The following is a 20,585-nucleotide window of genomic DNA, read 5'->3' on the forward strand; positions in this document are numbered from 1 at the left end:
CACACACCACATGTACTCTATCACTCAATGCCACACATCACTATAGCGCACGTCACACAGTGCGTCACTGCACAACAGGGAGTAGGCGTGGACTCACACTTCACGCCGTATCACAACTACGACATCCATCTCATGCCTATACTCATAGCACATTCCACAACACCACACAATCAAGCCCAACACTTCACAACTACACTTTACTTCACAACTACGCAGCGAACTCTACAATTACTAATTACACAGCTTACAGTCCAACCAACCAACTAATATAAACATAAATAACTAGAGATAGAGGGTTATACCATCGACGAGATAACCCGTGCGTCGCTCGTTGCCAGTCACGATCAAGACATCAGAGGAGTCGTAAGTGGCGGTAACATCGCGTATGGTGGCTGTCCACCACGTAAAGTGGCGGTTTTGGCTTGAGAATAGCTATGTGTGGTCTTGGAAAGGCTCAAGGCGGCCTCGTGGTGGTCAGAGGTGGCAGAGCACGGCAGCATCACGCTATGAACAGTGTATCCGAAAGGAAGAGAGAGTGCTTGAAGTGGAGGAAGGCCATGAAACTTCATGGGAAGCTAAGAAAAGGTAGAGGAATGTGTGGTGGAGCTGTGGTGGCGAGGTGGTGGCTTACGGCAGCAAATCGGGCCTTGGAGTGGATATAAAGCCGTGAGAGAGTGAGGGAGAGTGAGGGCCGTGTATAGCTCGGTTGGACATGAAAATTGTTGGGAAGGGTCGTGGTGATGAGAGGAACAAGATGGTGGTGGTGAGAAGCTGTGGGTAGCCGTGTACGACCGTGCACGGCGGTGCAACCGAACGGGTAGTTGTGGAGACCCATTTGAGAGAGAGAGAGAGAGAGAGAGAGAGAGAGAGAGAGAGAGAGAGAGAGAGAGAGAGAGAGAGAGAGAGAGAGAGATAGGGGGAAATGAGGACATGGGGAGGAAGTCCATGATGTGGAAGCAGTTGATGGTGCTTGATGACCGTTTTGGTTGTGTATGGTGGCGCTAGAAGGAGGAAATGGATGTAAAATCCATTTTGAAGATGATGTCGTGGAGGGAGGAGTAGAGCACATTGGGGCTCGCTGGTGGGAGGAAATGATGGCCAGAGGTTGGTGGTTAGTTGGTGACCAGTGGTGCAGCCATAACTGCCGTTTACGGCGGCATGGAGGTGGAAGATGGGTCTTTTACCCATTTCAGCTAGTAAGACAATGGAAGGGGAGAGAGAGACAGCGTGTGAGTTGGCTGATGGGAGGGATTGGTGAGTGGCATGAGAGGAGTGGTCGATGGCCAGAGGTGAGGCCAACAGTGGCCGGTGGCGGCTGGGCTGGATGTGGAAGGAGTTGCACGGTGAGGAAGGGTGCAACGTACGTGAGACATGAGGGAGAGAGAGAAGAGAGAGAAAGAAGAAAGGAAAAGTGAAGAGAAAAGGGTAGGAGCTTGGGTATTTAATCCAACTCATTCATTTCGAAATCTTCAAAACAATCTAACGATGAGTTTAAACACTGATTTGAAAACGCGTAAGTGTTTGATTTAAACTAAAGTTTAAAATAAAACACTGAGATGAATTAAGATAGAATATTATTTTATAAACTAAAGTTTATAAAAAAATATTTCTTCATCATTATTTAAAATGATGAAGTATCGTTAATTAATCAAAAAGAATAAAATCACTTAAATTTAATTTAGAGTTTTCAACGTAAAATTAAATATATTAATATTTTAAAATAACCAAAATATTTAATTTAAGTAATTATCCACAATTATAATATTTTTAGAACTCATTAAAATATTATAATTGTGTTATTTTAAAAACAAGCTTATCTAATAATACTGGAAATATCTCATATAAATATTTCTAGAATATTTAAAATATCCTTAAGTTTTAAAATATATATCTTACTTTAAAATCCGTTAAATAACTTTTGGAACACGCCATCAAGGTACGGCATATAAGATGAAGCTCAGCACATAAATTGAAGCTCGGCACATAGATTTAAACTCGGCACTTAGAACGAGGCTCATAATTAAAAAAGAAGAAAGAATGAGCAGATATCACACGCTGCCCGTCCCAGCAACCCCCCTACCTCACAAAAAGGGCCCTCCCAGATCACGGCCCATAGTTAACCAAGATGCCCATCGTGAGTCAACCTAGGCCATCTCAGAGAGTGGGAAGTTGACAGAAAGTACACAATCAGGAAACCTTGTGGCGTGCCAATGATCAGACCTGCCCAGTCAGGGTCACATTGCATTTAAAGCATGACATAATATACTAGTACGCAACGGTGCACCTCTGAGACCACACGACCATAGTATGGCACGACCATGGTTTTTCTTGCCATATGATTCTGTTTTGAAATATAGTTTATCATTATGCTATCATTTGCAAACTTAATTTAGAATTAATAGATGAGGCAGATTAGTCATATTTACAAAGAATAGAATAGTTTGGCTGAAGGTTTAGCAAACTTAAGAGTTATTGGTATGTATAGATGCTTCTTTTTACTCAATTTTTCACTTACCAAAACGTACACTTATATGACATTTTATGTTGTGGATCACGCGGGACTCCCTCTCTTTACACACTAGTTTAATACTTTTTTGTTATGATAAATAGTTTGAAATAAGTATTGTATGGATTAGTTTCTAAGAATATATGGTTTTTGTAAGACCTTTGGTTTTTGCATTAATTTATATAACCTCCAAAGTTCTTCTCTCATTTGTGAAAGGTATTCATCCGCCATAAGTAAGGGTTATTAATAAAATTAAGGGTACCGACTTCAAATATTTTGATATTAGATTTTTTATTTAGCTAAGATAATACTTATTTTTTCATGTAGCTACTGCTTTGGCTTTGTAATGGTGTTAAGCATTTTAGAATGGTTATAATTTTGGAATTTTTTAATTTCTATGACTTAGTAATCTCTCTGACTCTTTTTTTTTTTTTTTTGTTAAATCATTTATGGCCTCATGAATAGTGGATTTTGTTTGTTTTCACACTATGCATAATTACATTTTTATCATCCAATTCATCACTAAAAATATAATGAAATTTTTTATTATTATAATATTAATTATAATATAATAATAATAATGAACTTACAAATAATCTAAGCTGAAAGATTTTATTATATTTTATCTTAGATTTAAAAATAATTGTATTTTTTGTATATAATATTATTTAAAAAGAATAACAATGATCTTCATATATATTATTTTCAATAGTAACTCATAAAAATAAATCATAGTCATTGGATTAATAATATTTTCATTTTTCAAAATGCTATTATTATTTTTAGGTTCTAATTTATGCAACAATTTATAATTGGTCTTTAATTTATCATATTCACTATTTATCTTATGTGGTAACACATTTCATATCAATCTATTTGTAATGCATTCTTTTAAATTATTATTAAAATAATTAATAACACTGCTTTTATTTCTAAGATCAGTATTGCAATTCCAAGTTTGAAAAGAATAATAATATTATATTTAAGTTCAAAAATAAAAATATTACCTTTCAATTTAAAAAATAAAATCTCATTATTATACAATACTGTTTAAAAATAAAAATTTTCTTCTTATTATTTCTCATTACAATGAATCATCTTATTATTATTTCTCATAATAATGAATCATACTGAATAGCACTTTTAAAATAAAAATAATAATTTTTTTTTCAAAATTCAAATGAATAGCCTTTTTTAACCTTTTATCATTCCAATAACAATTGTATCCAGTAGTTTTCTATAACAATTATATGATGTATGATGAACAGCTGTCATCTTGAAGTAGTGATCATTTTTTCTGAAATATATGATGAATGATGGGTCTTTCTTTCATTTCCCACAATGGGATGAAATGTATGATGCATGCAGGCATTCAATCCACAATTAGAATCAAAAGCTCGCCATAAATGAATCAATTATCAAGAGCATGTGCCAATTGACAGATAAAAGATGATCTCTTTTTATTTTATGAGGAGGGAAAACAAAAAGGAAAAAGAAGAACAAAACCAAACTCGAAAATACTCGTTTTGCTCTGCTTCTTACGTTATTAACGAACCTTCCTTCTTTTTCCTTTGATTTCTTTCGTTCTAAAGAAGAAAACATTGCTGAGGTCAAGTGGGAATGGAAATAAAATTATAAAAAATTGAAAAAACAATGAATTATTTTCTCTACTCCATAACTACTGAAAAGAGAGTATTTGAAAAGATGTCAATTTTATCTATTTATTTATTTATTTATTCAAAGGTCGTTTTTATTGTAAAGTTGATTGGATGCACATTATTTCATGATTGTGAAATGCCGCCCACCTTTTATGACCACATGGAAAAGTTCTTTCATACAAGAAAACATGATATGGCTAATTGACAAAATGGCATCCCACGGGGTCATTCACTTTTTGCAAGAAAGAAAATTTCTTAGCCAAAACCTCCATGAAAATTCAAATATATATATATATAATATGCAAATGCTATGGTGAATTTTGGGTATGATAAAGTAAGTTGGGTATGGTAATTTAACAAATTAAGAATTTGATATGCATGGCACAATTAAATCTATGTTTAAAAAAAAAAATTACAACTTGATATTCCTGGATAAGTAATCTTGTTAAAGTAAAGACACTGTACAATTGATGGATCTTGTAAAATTATCAAAGCTCACAACCAATCAATAATAAAAGACAAAGAAATAAGGTATTATTTTCTATTGCTATGTAAATATTGAAATATTAGGCGCGTTCAGTCTACTGACTACGAGATAGTCACCACTTATAATGCCAACTATCAACACCTTTTTGAATTTGTGATTTTTTTTTTATTTTTAATTTAATGGTTAAGAAAAACTAAATAATAAATTCACATATATATATATATATATATATATATATATAAAATAATAATACGTTTTCATCCTTAAAAACATAGTCCCAAGTACTCCATTTGGCTTCTCTCGGATAAAGCTAATTCAATTCTTATTTTCAAATATCGCAATTTTTTTTATAATTTTTAATTTTGTGACATAATATAAAAATTCCAAGAGAATTCCTGATTACATAATTTCCTACAGTACTATTACTCTCCTTGCCTTTGGATGAAGTATAGGCTGTACTATAGCTATTAACTTTGTATTAATGTGGCCAACCTTTTTTTTGTAATTAGTTTTAAATTAAAGAAGAAAGACATCTCTCTCATTTTATGAGCGTGAATTGCTACCTACCTGGCCATATGGATGAGTTGTCTTGAAAGGAATCTAAATTCAATTTTCTTGACTATTCTTTGGCAATATCTACCGCATTTAATAGTTATCTATTAAATAATATTTTATTATTATTATTTATGTATCCATCATCTACCGTTCATGATGTATTTTAATTGAGAAATAATATTTATAATCATGATTGTATAAATATTGTGTAGTTTTTCTAAAAAAATAAATTAATACGAAATTTATATAAAAAAAAATTAATTTTTTTAATTATAAATTTTATTATTTTTTAAAATAATTATGTAATATTTATATAAACAATTATATATAACCAGTCAAACTGTGGAAACTGAGAATCATAGTTGGCAGCTCTGTACTCGGCGGAGACAGAAAAATAAAGTTGAAAAAGACATGACTGAACATTGTAAGAGGGTTGGGGGAACTCATTTTGCAACTTCTAGCTGGTTCTCTGTATCAAGATTCAGAAAGACAGGTAGAATTCAAAAAGTCTTAGATGAACAGCTGTCAAATTCTATTTCTCTGAAATTGATAGATTTTTTCTTCAATGAAATGTATGGTACGTAGAGATTCAAAATTCATATATATATATATAAAATAATTTTCATTTTATTATAGTAAGAATTTTCTTGCAACCTGAGCTTGCTTTGCTGTTTGCAAAAATACCTTCCTTCATTTCCCTTGATTTCTTTCATTCCGAAGTAGAAAAACATGGCTGAGGTGGGCTTGGCATTTCTCTCTGCTTCACTTAGCGTGTTGTTTCACAGAATGGCATCTCGTGAGGTGGCTGACTTCATGCAGGGAAGAAAACAAACCAAAATGCTCTCAAGGAAATTGAAGAATGCAATGCTGTCTGTGAATGCTGTGCTTGCAGACGCGGAAGAAAAGCAACTTACGAATTCTTTTGTGAAAGAGTGGGTTGACGAGTTGAAGGATGTTCTCTTCGACGCGGAAGACATCTTGGATGAGATTGCTACTGAAGCCTTGCAAAGAAAGCTGGACGCTGAATATAGTACCACTGCAGAAAAGGTACTAGACTGCATCTCTAATACTTTCCTTGATATTTTTGTCAATGAAATAGAACCAAAAATTAAAGAGGTACTTGATAGACTTGAAGATCTAACAAAGCAAAAGGATTGTATGGGTCTACAAGTAGGAGTTGGAGGAAAACAATATCCAGAACGGGTACTCACTTCTTACGTCTCAGAGTCTGACACTGTTGGTAGGAATGAGGACAAGAAAAAAATTATGGACTTATTGCTCTCGTCTGATGCGAGTGGCAATGAAAGGTGCGTGATTGCCATCATTGGCATGGGGGGAATCGGCAAGACTACCCTTGCTCAACTGGCATACAACGACACTCGGGTGGAGCAACATTTCAACCTTAAAATATGGTTTTGTGTTTCAGAAGAATTTGTTGTGCCCAATGTAATGAAATCAATTATAGATCAGTCTGCAACTTCATCAGCTCCTTCTACTGAGGATCCAGAGCAGCTTCAAGTTATACTAAAGAAGAATTTGACGGGAAAAAAATTTCTCCTTGTTTTGGATGATGTTTGGAGCGAGAAATCCCGTCATCAGGAGTTCCTAAGCCAACTCTTGCATTATGGGACTCAAGGAAGTAAGATCCTTGTCACCACAAGGAATGAAAGCGTTGCATTGGCCATGAAGGCAACTGCAACTCATCATCTAAATCTATTACCAAATGATGACTGCTGGTCCCTTTTTGAAAAACATGCATTTCGTGATGGTAGCTCCAACGCAAATCCAGAGAAAGAAAAAATAGGTAGACAAATTGTGAAAAAGTGCAAAGGTCTACCTTTAGCAATTAAAGCCATTGGCGATCTCTTGTGGTCCGAATCAAATGTCGAGAGATGGACGAATATATTGAAGAGCAATTTATGGGATCTTCACATGAAGGGGACAGACATTCTTCCGGCTTTGAGGTTAAGTTATAAGTATCTCCCCTCATATTTAAAAAGATGTTTTGCTTATTGTTCGATATTCCCAAAAGATTATATTTTTAAAAAAGATCAATTAGTTTTATTATGGATGGCGGAAGGTTTCTTGCAACAATCTGAAATAGAAACTATGGAAGAAGTTGGCAATCGTTACTTCGATGCTCTTGTATCAAGATCATTATTTCAAAAATCACTTGAAACTTATGAGTCAGGTTTTGTAATGCATGATCTTGTCAACGACTTGGCAAATTTCGTGACTGGGCAATTTGGCTTTACGCGGTTGGAGGGTGATAATTCAAAAGAAATTGGAAGGATGACTCGCTATTTATCGTATTTCCATGGAAGTTCAGATAACTTTGATAAGAATATTGAAGAGGATCTTTACAAGGCCAAGCAGTTGCGCACTTTCCTAGTATTAGATTGTAAGGAATGGAGTGAAATCAAAATGCCAAGGGCATGGGGCTTAAAAGTTCTTTCTCTATCCGGGATAAGGGAGCTAACTGAGTTGTTTGATTCAATTAGCAAAATGAAACATCTACGTTATTTGGATGTTTCTGACTCATTTATTGAAGGATTGCCAGACTCCATATGTATGTTGTACAATTTGCAAACGTTGAAGTTATCATACTGTGTAGAGTTGGAAAGATTGCCAAGAGATATGTGGAAACTCATTAATTTACGTCATCTTCAAATTGACGAAACTTTCAACTTAAAGGAGATGCCGATACAAATGGATAGACTTAAATGTCTCCAGACGTTATCCAAATTCATTGTCAGCAAACATGACAGTGGGTCTAGCAATATTGGAGAATTGGGAAAACTAATAAATCTTCGGGGAAAGCTTTTAATTAAAGAGCTCCAAAATGTTAGATTAGCCAAGGATGCTTTGGATGCAAGCTTGAAGGATAAGCGTTACCTCGAGGAGTTGGTGTTAAAATGGAATCCTCTAGAAGAAGTACTTGGTATTTCGGAAAGTCAAAGAGGTGTAATTGAAAATCTGCAGTCCCATGAAAAATTGAAAAGTCTCACCATCTACTACTATGGCGGGAGAGGTTTTCCCGATTGGATAGGATCGGGGCTTCATTCATTGTCTAGGTTGAATTTAATGTATTGCAAATATTGTAGTGCCTTGCCACCCCTTGGGCAGCTACCTTTTCTTAATGAACTCTATATTTATGGGATTGATGGAGTTGTTACTGTGGATCAAGAGTTTTATGGAAATAGCCATTCTTTAATGAAGCCATTTGGAAGTTTGAAATTGCTAAAGTTCAAGGATATGTCAAATTGGGTAACTTGGGAAAATTTGGGTGCCGAAAATAAAGTTGAAACTTTTCCTCAACTTGAAGATTTATATATTGAGAATTGCCCCAAGCTGAGAGGAAGGTTGCCTGTATATCTTCATTCGTTACACAAACTTGTGATTTGTAATTGTCAACATCTTGAGGGTTTGGTCCCCATAGACTCTTTCCCAGTACTTACCCATATGAAAATAACCGAGTGTAATAATTTGGAATCAGTTGTGCTTCTAGAACAACATGAACATGATGGTTTACTCTCAAAATTGAAAATACTTGTAATCAATGATTGTAAGAAGTGTGACCTCCCCATGCACCAACAATTTTCATCCCTTGAAGAATTGTACTTGACAGATTGTTGTGATTCTCTAGTGTCCTTTCCATTAGACCTATTCCCAAATTTGAAGCGTATTCAATTCAATAGGTGCAGGAATTTGCAACTTTTAGAACAACATGGAGTTGATTCAGCGATATTATATATAAAAATCTATAAATGTCCTAAGTTTGTAGATTTTCCAAGAGGATTGTGTGCCCCTAACCTTGCAACGTTTTCCCTCAACGATTGTGAGAGCTTGAGGTCAATGCCAGATAAGATGCACCTACTCATTTCGTCTCTTTGTTATTTGGAGTTAATAAATTGTCCAGAAGTTGAGTCGTTTCCAGAAGGGGGACTGCCTTCCAATCTGAAGCAAATTGTGATCATCAGGTGTAAGAAACTCATTGCAAACTGGAAGGGATGGGATTTGCAAATACTCACCTCTCTTGAATGGTTAGAAATCGTCAGCGACAAATTAGAAGATCATGTGGAGTCGTTTCCTGGGGGGTTGTTGCTGCCCACCACTCTGACCAGTCTTAAGATCTCTTCATTTGGAAATTTGAAATCTTTGGACAATGAGGGGTTTCAACACCTCACCTCCCTTGTAAAATTGGTAATCAATGACTGTCCAAAGCTCAGGAACATGCCAGAAGAGGGCTTCCCTGCCTCCCTTCGTTTTTTACGTATATGGACCTGTGATCCTGTGTTGCTGCAAGATTTGAGAGGTAAACAAGGAAAAGAATGGCTCAAGGTGGCTTGCGTCCCCAACATAATGATTGATCGCACACAAATTCAAGGATATGAATGGAGTCAAGGTGAGAGCCCCATGCATGTATGCAACCTCATGAAAGCTTTTAATTGAAGTTATAAAATAAGATTTTGTTAAAAATTAATAAAAGTAAAAGTAAAAGAAATATGAATTGGGAATATTTGTTTTGCTGATCATCATGATTGACTTAACTCTTTTTATTTTGTATCCAAATATAATGAAATGCATTTTTGATTTGTTTTTTATAAATAATATATAATAGATCCAATAATATCCCTCTCGTTTGTTTTCCATTTTCTCTTTCTTAATTTGCTTTTGTAACTGTCTCGTTGTTTTCTGCATTGACAGTTTATAACATGAGAAGTCCGTATGAACCACCACCGTCTAGGTACCAGTTCTAATAGATCTCCTGCGGATCATTGACAGCTAGCTTTCAGAATGTGGAGGATGATCACTATTAACAAGTTCTGGGTACAGCTTTTCGTTCATCCTTACATAAAATTCACATGACTAATGAATTAATTTTATTTTTCAAAAACAAATGCAATATTATATATATGACTAATTTTCTTGATCTTGGAAACATCGTGTCACTCATGATTTGGTTGCTTTTTCTTGCAATCTAGTACGTACTCATGATCATATTGATATTATCTGATGTTATCATATACTCATTTTTTTAAAAAATTGCACCATTAACTATTAAAATTAGCAATTAATTCCCATTGGTTTTCAACAGTGTGGATCCCACTCTAAGAGTCTAAAATACACCTTCCTCTGGATTTTCTCCAAATCTCACTCAATCTGCTTTTTCTTTCCCATAACCTCATTCATTCTTCCTCATATTTCTTCCCTCTTGATCTGTATCTCTCTCTTTCTAAATTATTTATGATCCTATGCTTGTACTATATTTATATCACTTTCCTTCTATGGAAAGGAATCAGGATTACCTCGTTTGCATTTGTGTGAGGACTTTCAAATTTTCTAAGTGTCCGCAAGCGACCTGTGCATAAATGCTAGCTTGCGTTTGTTACATGAGTACTGCCTCTTACAAGTGCCAATGTCACTGAATGAAAGCAGTCGTTTTCATATGCATTCCTTGTATAGGTTAATGAAGTAAAAAGCTCAGTCTATGCGCACCAATCTTAAGAGGGTCTGGAGAAAATTCCAGAGATATCATATAATAAGTGTATGAAAAAGTTGATTACCCTGGTCCGAGCTCACAATTTAGGTGCCTTTGTAAAATCTCTGGCTGTAAGACTGCTGATCATGAAAAAAATAAAAAAGAATATGGTTCTAAGATTGTATTGGTTGTTTATCATGATGTTGGCAGGAATGTTGAAAACAACTTGTGTAACTGGCTGAATTCCTGAGGAACTTGAGTATATAGACTCAGAGTGAGTATTTTGTTCAAATTATTTTTATTTAGGGATGCAACAATTCAAATTATTTTTGACTTTGCAATTAAAGTTAAAGTTGGGGTTGTTTTCCTTACTAATCTTTTTATATATTTTTTTTTCAGGCACATCTTGGAAGTTTGAACGTTTGGATGTTTGTTATATTTACTTTATTGTTGTGGGAACATTTGTTGGACATTTAGAAGTTTGTAATTTAATTTATTTTGGTGCATTTGGAAGTTTGTAATTTGTTGTTGTTGCCTTGTTGAGAACATTTAATTTGGTTTGCACTTAGAAAATGTTGGATTTATTTTTATTTTTAATTTTTGACAGCATGTTAGCATGTTAATTGTTTTTAGTTAGTTGTATTTTTTATTATAATCAAAAGTGAGTGAATTATTTAGTTTAGATTGTAATTTTTGAAAAAAAATGAAATTTGGATGCCCACACATTTTTTTTATTTTTATTTTTAAGTGAGCCAAATATGAAGTTCAAGAAGACTAAAAAAAACCCAAAATGGGACTCTACTCCAAGAAGTTAGAGTTGGAGCGGAGGTAATGTATCTCAGAATTAGTTGGTGGTTAGATTAGACCTCCGAAAAAGTCAGAGTTGGAGGTTGGCCATTCTGACTTCGATCCAGTCGGTGCTTAGCCCTGCATGGTTTGAGTGGTTTAATATGATGAACTCTTGAAAATTACGCAATCTGGTGGCATCTTCTTTCGCTTTAATTCCCAATCTAACAAAGCCAACGACAACAGGATTTGGAGCTTTGGCAGCTGAAAGCTATAGCTATTTGTGACTCCTTTCAAAACCATTTATTATATGTAAATTTGATAGAAAGATTAACGTAATAAGATTAGTGGTTTGATTAGTTGAATTGTGGTTGATTTACATATAATTTGAACCCGAAAATAAAACAAAACAAACTTGATATGTAATATTTAGAAAATCTCAACTCATTTAGACAAATTTTGTCTTCACCCTTTAATAAGAAATTAATAACAAAACTAATGTAGAATTGACAGTCTGAATGTATGAGTAATTCTATATAGTTGTGAGGGAGGTGGGCCCAAGGCCCAACGGCTTGGCCCGGAATCTCCAAGTGTGCTCAGTTCAAGAAGAACAAGGAAGCTCGTGACAATCCCTAGTGGGGGCCCAACCAACACGGCGCAAAGGGAGGAGGGATGTGGCTCGTCCCAACAACTCCATTTGCCTCACAAAAAGGGCCCCCCAGATCACGGCTCATAGTTAACCAAGAGACCCATCACGGACCTAGGCCAACTTAGGCCATCTCAAAAAGTGGGAAGCTAACAAAAAGTATATGAACAAGAAACCTTGTGGTGTGCCCGTGATTAGACATGCCTAGTCATGGGCATCTCAGCCAGGAATACATTGCATTTAAAGCATGACAGAATATACTAGTACAAAATGACCCACCTCTAAGATCACACGACCACGATATAGCACTACATCGCGGGATCAGGGGAGTCGGACTAAGTGACTTAGCATCCCACGATCCCTCTCAATGCTAGAGCCTAAGCCAGGTATAAATAATTCGACCCTTTCCACAAAAAAGGATTGGATACTTTTTCATTTTTCAAATACCTAGAACTCTCAACTAACTTTAGCATTGGATGACTCATGGGCTCAATCCGAATCTACCCTTAATTCTTCTTGCAAGTTCCATAGTATGGGCTTGTGGAATTGCCTAGGTCGCAAAACACGATATCAACAACAGTGCACTCATATTTAATTTTCATTCTACCATATAAAATGTAATATTTTATTATTTTTGGATCCTCATTTATTTTTGTTAAAGAAAAAACTCAAAAATTGATGTGCAAATTGTAGTGAGATTTAGGATTTTTATTAATAATATTGATGAACTAAAATTGACATTTGTAGGACCAAAATGACCTTAGTAGTTGCCGCCGTCCTCACACTCTGTATTCAGCTCTAGGGTTTCATAACCCTCACTCCCCCAAATCTTGGCGGGAACGTCCTTATTAGAAAATAACTAAATTAATGAAGATAATCCAAGCAAGTGCCCACTGAGAAACCCCGAGAAAGCGAGAGAAAATCCAATCCGAGCAGTAGCAGCAGCAACCAGAAGAAAATGGGAAAAGACGAGGAGGAGATGAGAGGGGAGATAGAGGAGAGGCTAATAAACGAGGAGTACAAGATCTGGAAGAAGAACACCCCGTTCCTCTACGATCTGGTCATCACCCACGCCCTTGAGTGGCCTTCTCTCACCGTCGAGTGGCTGCCGGACCGGGAGGAGCCCCCCGGCAAGGACTATTCCGTCCAGAAGATGATCCTAGGCACCCACACCTCCGAGAATGAGCCCAATTACCTCATGCTCGCCCAGGTCCAACTCCCTCTCGAGGACGCAGAGAACGACGCACGCCAATACGACGACGACCGCACCGATGTCGGTGGCTTCGGCTGCGCCAATGGAAAGGTTCGTAATTTGCTTCCACCTCTCGTGCTCTTTCTCTGGCTTTGTAGTTTCTTTGGTGGCTGAGAAAGTGTTTTTATTGCTGTTGTTCGATTCTAGAAAATTGCTATAAACGATACTTCATGTCAAAGATGATATAAATAAAATTAAAATTTGCCCTTTACTCTTGGTGGAGATCAAATGACAAAAATGAAAATTGTTGTGATATAATTTTCATGAAGAGCCTAGTGTGCGTCTCGATGAATGTTATAGTATTCATTTTCATCAGAACAATCTATTGGTGCGTTTTCTTTGTAATTATCGATTTATACGATCAATAGTCTATTTTTTTATTTTTTATTTTTTATTTTTATCGGCTCCTTAATACTTGGGTTATTTCCTTGCAGGTGCAAATAATCCAGCAAATAAATCATGATGGAGAGGTCAATCGTGCTCGTTATATGCCTCAAAATCCATTTATTATTGCCACTAAGACAGTTAGTGCTGAAGTTTATGTTTTCGATTATAGCAAACACCCGTCTAAGCCTCCTTTAGATGGTGCATGCAGCCCTGACTTACGGTTGAGGGGCCACAGCACTGAAGGATATGGTTTATCGTGGAGTAAGTTTAAGGAGGGCTATTTGCTGAGTGGCTCTGATGATGCTCAGATATGCTTGTGGGATATTAGTGCAACTCCAAAGAACAAGAGCCTTGATGCCATGCAAATTTTTAAGGTAGACTTTTACTAGCTAAGCCTACGTGCACCCACGTATTTGTTTAGATAAAATACCCTTCATGTAAGACCGAAATATTCAAGACATGCTTTGCATGTTAAAAAGTGACTGATCATGTTAAACTGATGGTGTCATTGAACTTGCTCCATGTTTTCAAGAAGTTCATTGTACAATTTGTAAGTATCTTATAACTGGAATGAATGTGATGGCTACAAAAGACCTGTTTTTGGTATGTTGAACTCAGATAGCTCTAGGAGCATCCACATTGGTTTATGCATATGTATATGTAAAATCATATCTTTTAGAGATCCACTTTGCCATTCTAGCAAAACTTTCACATTGGCTTATGCATATTTGAGAAAAAATAATAATAAAATATTATCATTTTATTATGTTTTTCTTTTTGCCTGATATATATATTTTTTTTCTATAGAGTTTGCAATTTCCATGTATTGGGTTAATACATGTACTGTTTTAATACATGCAATTAGCATACAAAGAAATTCTATTAACACCCAATACATGTACTTAAAACCTGTGAGAGAGAGGTGCACGGGTTTGATCTTCAAATTTGTAAAATATTTGAGTAAAATATTTTTTGGGGAATGAATGAGTAAAATATGTAGTAAGATATGTAAGGTAAAATTTATTTATCAAAAAAAAAAATGATATGTAAGGTAAAATATGTAGAAAGAGAGTGGGAGGAGAGAGAAAGAATGAGTAAAATATGTTTTGGGGAGTGAATAGTAGATCTTCAAATATGTAAAGGTACTGTTCATAACTATGCAAATATTTGAAGATGCATAATCTAATGTAGATGAATTTAGGCTCATATTATGCAAATATGACTTTGCATATGCATATGCATAGACCAATGTGGATGCTCAGGCAATATGTATCTTTCATTTTATTTTATTTTGTTATTGGCAACGATTTCTGTACTTTTAATTCATTTCTGAGTTAATCAAACTCTCTTATAAAAATTTAATGGCTGCTCCTTGCTGATTTTTTTTTTTTTTTTTACCGTGATTTGGATTCATTACCATTTACAATGATAGGTTCATGAAGGTGTTGTAGAAGATGTAGCATGGCATCTGAGGCATGAATACTTATTTGGTTCGGTAGGTGATGATCAGCACCTGCTAATATGGGATCTCCGGACTCCATCAGTTAGCAAGCCTGTCCACTCTGTTATTGCTCATCAAAGTGAGGTTGGTGTTAAGAATGTTCTCTCTCTCTCTCTCTCTCTCTCTCACACACACACACACACATGGGAAAATTGCTACAGATACTCTAAGTTACAACACTCTTAGTTTGCTAAATCAGTTCCAATGCTTCAAAGGCAAAACTATGCCCTTGTAGATCATTGCCTACCTCACATATATTTGTAGTATCCTGCTCATAAAAAAAAAAAACGTATATTTGTAGTACCTAGGAACATAACCATTTTTCCTATCTGCTTCTATTTGATTTCACTGCCCTTTTACTCGTAAAAAAAAAAAAATGTATATTTGTAGTACCGAGGTACATAACCCTTTTTCCTATCTTTGTTGCTTCTATTTGATTTCACTGCCCTTTCAAGTGCATAGAAAATTCTACTCAATCCACATTGTCTTTCATGTTGTAGAGGATGATATGGAGCAGATGGGTAGGTCTAATTAATGCAAGCTAACAAGAGAAAACCTTATTAGTCTTTTAGTCTTATCATGTGTTATGGATCTCAATATCATGATGATACTTTAAAAAAATCTACTTTTTTTCTTTTTGGATGACATGTCAATATTAATTATGACTCAAATACACTTGCACATTAAAATTCGATTTTTGATCTTGTACAAACTGTGTGGGTTGGTATTGTCCACGTGGCTTGATGCATTTAATTACTTCTCTCTCTACTGGAAATATATGCATTGGTACATATGAGTTGTGAACTTGTGAATGTAAATAAATGAATTTTCAACAACTATTGTCCATTTCTTGATTGGCTCCTACCCTGATTAATGGTCAGGCCGGTGATGATAATTAATTTAGATACAATTAATTCATCATTGCCTTGTAAATGATTTAAACTCATAGAAATCCCTCCTTTGTACTCCGAATGCTTTCAATGCTTAAAGTGTGATAGTTATTTGTGCACACTGTATCTTTGCTATTGTCTAGAGGTGGTGAATATGGTGTTTTCCCCCTTTTTCTTGGTCAGTGATAATCCAATCTTTTTCATGACGTCGTGCCAGGTAAACTGCTTAGCTTTCAATCCCTTTAATGAATGGGTTGTTGCAACGGGCTCTACTGATAAAACTGTGAAGTTGTTCGATCTACGTAAGATCAGCACTGCACTCCACACCTTTGATTGTCACAAGTAAGAATTCTCTTTTGGATTTAATAGGCTATATAGATTTATCTTTTGGACTTAGTTGTCTATGTGCGTCTTTTGCACCTTGTAAAAAAAAATCTAGGTGTCTTTTGCACTTTTTTTTTTTGGGGGGGGGGGGGGGGGGGGGGGGGGGGGGGGGGGGGGGGGGGGGGGGGGGGGGGGGGGGGGGGGTTGGGTGTTTCTATTTCATTGTTGATGGCTATTTCTTAACTCGTTTTTGCCCTGATGTACAACAGGGAGGAGGTTTTCCAAGTTGGCTGGAATCCAAAAAATGAGACTATCTTAGCTTCTTGTTGTCTTGGTAGGAGACTCATGGTGTGGGATCTTAGCAGGTATTTGCTGGACCAACTATTTCTTCTAAGCCACGTTGGGATAGCACAGATCTAATTGAACTAATACAATTTATGAGATTTAAATTGTTCATTATACTATTTTTGGCTCAAGAACAAAATGTGATTTTGCATGGGAATCATTAAAGTTTTGGGACTATTTTAGTGGTTTGTCTGAGAAGGTATTACCAAACAAGCCATGCTAAGAGAATCAAGTTTAAATTTAGCTGTTGATTCATGATTGGCTAAAGTTAGCATAGAAGATATATATATATATATTTATATACCACCGCTTGAAGAGAAGGGGTTAGCCTCTCTAATATGATTGCTTAAATTTGGTAGAGAATTTGGTAGAGAAGGGGTTAGCCTCTCTAATATATTTATATACCACCGCTTAAATTTGGTATGGGAATTGGGATAGTTTTACAATGTATTGTACGTTTGAGTCATATATCTGCAATGTTTAGAATTATCAATCCGGGGAAGAAACTGGGAGTAGGGCTATCCAAAACAAGGGTGAAAAGAGTTAAAAAGGAAACTGTGAAGTGGGGGAATGCTAATACGGCTAGGTTGGATTGAAGCTTCAGAGATTAGAATGACCCTTCTGTGAATGTGAATAGAGCCACATAATTGGAATGCTAATGGTGTAAAGTTTATTTCACCCGAATTTGTATGATGATATTGACCAGCACTCTTTTCGGCTACCCAATATATTTGCAAGTAAGAACAAAGACATTGCCTGAAATAAATTCTTTTTGGCTTTTGGTTTATTGTAGGATTGATGAAGAGCAAACACCAGAGGATGCTGAAGATGGACCACCGGAGTTACTTTTTATTCATGGTGGTCATACGAGTAAAATATCTGATTTTTCCTGGAACCCAAGTGAAGACTGGGTTGTCGCTAGTGTAGCTGAAGATAACATACTTCAAATCTGGCAGATGGCCGAGAACATCTACCATGATGAAGATGATTTACCGGAAGAATCTACAAAGGCTACCTAGTGTATTTTTTTTAGCTAGATTTGACAGACAGGTTGCCAGAAAATTAATTAGAGAACGTGCAACTTTAGGTGTCCTCCCTAAGTATATGTGAAGTGATTGTGTTTTTGTTGTGTCGAACTGACTTGTATTGTATCCCCCAGGCACAGTTCTCGTAATTATTTTGCCGGAAGTAGCTTCTGATGGGGACAGCATTTGGGACTATTTTCATCACTTATGATTATAATGAAAAATTTTATGATTCAGCAACAAGAGAATGTGTATATATGTCAAGTTTGAAGGTATTCATGCATGCACAGGAGTTATTAATAGAAAATCAAGGATTCAAGGGGGTTCTTATTTTCTCCAAGATCTCTTTTCTTTCTACCTGCCAACAGCCTTAAAGCTTGTTTGAAGGATTCTAATAGTTTCATCTTAGATAACTGCCATATTGTAACACATCGAAGTTACTTAAAGAGAAATATATAAAAATTGCTCACTTAGGGGAGCACCTCCATTGAAGAAAGGAAGAAGAAGGAAATAGATTTGCATTAACTTTCTGGATGGATCCTTTCGATAGCTACAATGAGCATATATGCTAGAGTTTTGCGATACGTCTGAATAAGGCCCCAGCCTTGATAAAACATGACCCAAACGACTAACTAATGGACTGGATAAAAATAAATAACAAACTAACGGCCCAGCTACCTGTGGTCCATTTCGTTACATAACATAAAGAAAAATAACAAATAATAGGCCCAAATTAGCCCATGCCCGTGTATACTGTTCCTAGACTATGACAAACTATTCCCCATAGAAGACCTTATCAACAAATTGCGGTCATGATCGTCCCACCACCTGGTTCAAAAATAAAAATTTTCTTTATACTAACAGCCACTTCACGTGTCACAATAATAACCCAATCAATGGGTGTCGCTACATACCCCCGTTGATATTTATCTAACCAAACAAGTAGACATCTTGGTAAGTTGCCCAAGCGACAACAAATGCTCGATAATTAATGAACTCATCAAGTTTGCAAGCCCCCATACTGTCTCTGGAAGTTCCATTGTCCCTATTTTCAAAGAAAGCAAAAGTTGAGTGAATGCTCATCAATGCCCATATTTTTAAGGTGAACTGAAACAAACTTTCCATGAGCTCTGTAGAAAACTCCAAGCTAGTTGGGCCACCACCAACAATAGCAAAATGACACTTTGTACTATATGTAATATCGGGAAGAAGAGGATTGAAGGCTAAATAGTCACAAGGTGATGCCACTTGCACCTCATATGAGGGGCTCATCAGAATCTTAATAGCATCCTCGCCATCACAATTCCTTCCCACAGTAGTTATTTCCCTTCCTCTATCAAAGGGCCACAAGATGGCTGCCAAAATTTTAGCAAAGTTATCCCGTACCACCCAGAAACACCCTTCAATAGCAATATAACAAACAGCTGAGGGGCACTATTCACCCCCTCATCCAATTTGTCGTCCACATTTGAAAGAGATACTTGCCATATAAACTGTGAAACAAGCCATTTCACATCACACAAACGTGAAATACCATCCTCAAGTCCTCCAGTAATTTTGAAAAAAAAATTCAGATCATGAAGAGCATCCCATGAACCAACATACCTACGGGGCATTTTCGCAAACACAACTCTACACCCACTTTGAAGCTTTGAACAAGTAGAAGCAAACAATACATCAAAGGTCTCCCTGAAAATCTTTGGACTTCGATCATCGTCAACATGCAAGCTAGTTGCACTGTCTCGCCATCTGGGGGCTAATCCAAGGTCTACAAGAAATAGCTTTCTTTCTTTGTGGTAACCAGTATGAACTTCCTCGCTGAAGTAACTACAAGAATTCTCCTCGTTCATTTCATCAAACAGCTTGGGCCCTATTCTTTGCTTCCCACCGTACAACTTCAACTGCCGAATGGTATACTTATCAATTGCATCAACCATAAAGAGCACCTCGTAGCCCTTCTTCTTATTTAATTCCAGTTTCAAGCTAACCCCGGATTTCATCCATGGAACCCACTGGAAGACAAGCAGATCGTCTCCCACAACACCTTTCACGAATCATGAAAAATTCAAGGAATTAGAGATTACTGCAACAAAAGCATCAAATTGACTCACCTCTTGGCCATGCATACCCTGAGCCTTGAACAGAGTAGTTGGAACACTATGAGCAATCTGTTCCCTGAGGAGTTGGACCTGATGACCCCATCGGTAGGAGACAAAGGGCCAGGCGAGGTAATGGAGTACAGGGTTAAGGCTCTCATCGGTGCCAGGATTCTCGATGTGGACTATGGCCTTGCCTTCGATGTTGGCGGAAGCGGCGTGGGGGTACATCGCTGGATGGGACGAGTTGGATTGTCGTGAGGTTGAGAAGTGTACGAGGAATCCGCTTGAGACGAGAACAACCATTCGAATTTTCGAAGGTGTTCCCTCTTGTTGGACGGCAACATGGAGCTAGGCTACAACCGCACCATGTGCTTCATCTGGGTGAACCGCGACATGAAGAGGATCACTTGGGTCTAGAGTAAGGAGCCCAAATTCTTTAGAAAGGGGAGGAGTGGTAGTGTTCGCAGTAATCGGCCTCCACTGGAACAAAACTTGCAAATCCATGAAGCTTTTACAATAGAGTTCTCCACCCGGCAAAGGTGCTCTGTTTTGCTCACGAGTCACGACTCGATGAAAGAATGAGGTTGTTTCGGATCCACCAGGATCAAACTTCCATTTGGTGCTTCAGAACTCGTTACTACC

The 20,585-nt window shown here is 36.5% G+C and overlaps 2 protein-coding genes across 5 annotated transcripts; both read left to right on the forward strand.

The window, feature by feature from the left end:
• Nucleotides 1–5,596: 5,596 nt before the first annotated feature.
• Nucleotides 5,597–11,305, forward strand: LOC122295042 (putative disease resistance protein At3g14460). 4 transcript variants are annotated; one of them, XM_043104062.1, is made up of 5 exons: nucleotides 5,597–5,699; nucleotides 5,992–9,611; nucleotides 9,914–10,036; nucleotides 10,899–10,962; nucleotides 11,088–11,305. In XM_043104062.1, the coding sequence occupies exons 2-3, from the start codon at nucleotides 5,993–5,995 to the stop codon at nucleotides 9,964–9,966; spliced, it is 3,672 nt and encodes a 1,223-aa protein (XP_042959996.1). In that variant the 5' UTR covers nucleotides 5,597–5,699; nucleotide 5,992; the 3' UTR covers nucleotides 9,967–10,036; nucleotides 10,899–10,962; nucleotides 11,088–11,305. The 4 variants fall into 4 exon arrangements, with proteins under 4 accessions (XP_042959996.1, XP_042959995.1, XP_042959994.1 ...); XM_043104061.1 differs by lacking the exon at nucleotides 5,597–5,699 and adding an exon at nucleotides 5,703–5,783; XM_043104060.1 differs by lacking the exon at nucleotides 5,597–5,699 and having other exon boundaries at nucleotides 5,829–9,628.
• A 1,564-nt stretch (nucleotides 11,306–12,869) lies between these two features.
• On the forward strand, nucleotides 12,870–18,087 carry LOC122294892 (WD-40 repeat-containing protein MSI1-like). Its single transcript, XM_043103875.1, has 6 exons — nucleotides 12,870–13,423; nucleotides 13,807–14,133; nucleotides 15,192–15,344; nucleotides 16,368–16,492; nucleotides 16,744–16,839; nucleotides 17,613–18,087. The coding sequence occupies exons 1-6, from the start codon at nucleotides 13,079–13,081 to the stop codon at nucleotides 17,836–17,838; spliced, it is 1,272 nt and encodes a 423-aa protein (XP_042959809.1). The 5' UTR covers nucleotides 12,870–13,078; the 3' UTR covers nucleotides 17,839–18,087.
• Nucleotides 18,088–20,585: the final 2,498 nt, after the last annotated feature.

Source organism: Carya illinoinensis, chromosome 14 (assembly GCF_018687715.1).
Source record: "Carya illinoinensis cultivar Pawnee chromosome 14, C.illinoinensisPawnee_v1, whole genome shotgun sequence".
Taxonomy (NCBI): Eukaryota; Viridiplantae; Streptophyta; class Magnoliopsida; order Fagales; family Juglandaceae; genus Carya; species Carya illinoinensis.

Excerpts from the sequence above, each read along its gene's own strand:
- LOC122294892 (XM_043103875.1), top strand. The coding sequence starts at position 13,079 with ATGGGAAAAGACGAGGAGGAGATGAGAGGGGAGATAGAGGAGAGGCTA. Across the intron at positions 16,493-16,743 it reads CACACCTTTGATTGTCACAA|GGAGGAGGTTTTCCAAGTTG; the intron begins GTAAGAATTCTC and ends GATGTACAACAG. Across the intron at positions 16,840-17,612 it reads ATGGTGTGGGATCTTAGCAG|GATTGATGAAGAGCAAACAC; the intron begins GTATTTGCTGGA and ends GGTTTATTGTAG.
- LOC122295042 (XM_043104059.1), top strand. The coding sequence starts at position 5,936 with ATGGCTGAGGTGGGCTTGGCATTTCTCTCTGCTTCACTTAGCGTGTTG. Across the intron at positions 9,612-9,913 it reads AGGATATGAATGGAGTCAAG|TTTATAACATGAGAAGTCCG; the intron begins GTGAGAGCCCCA and ends CTGCATTGACAG.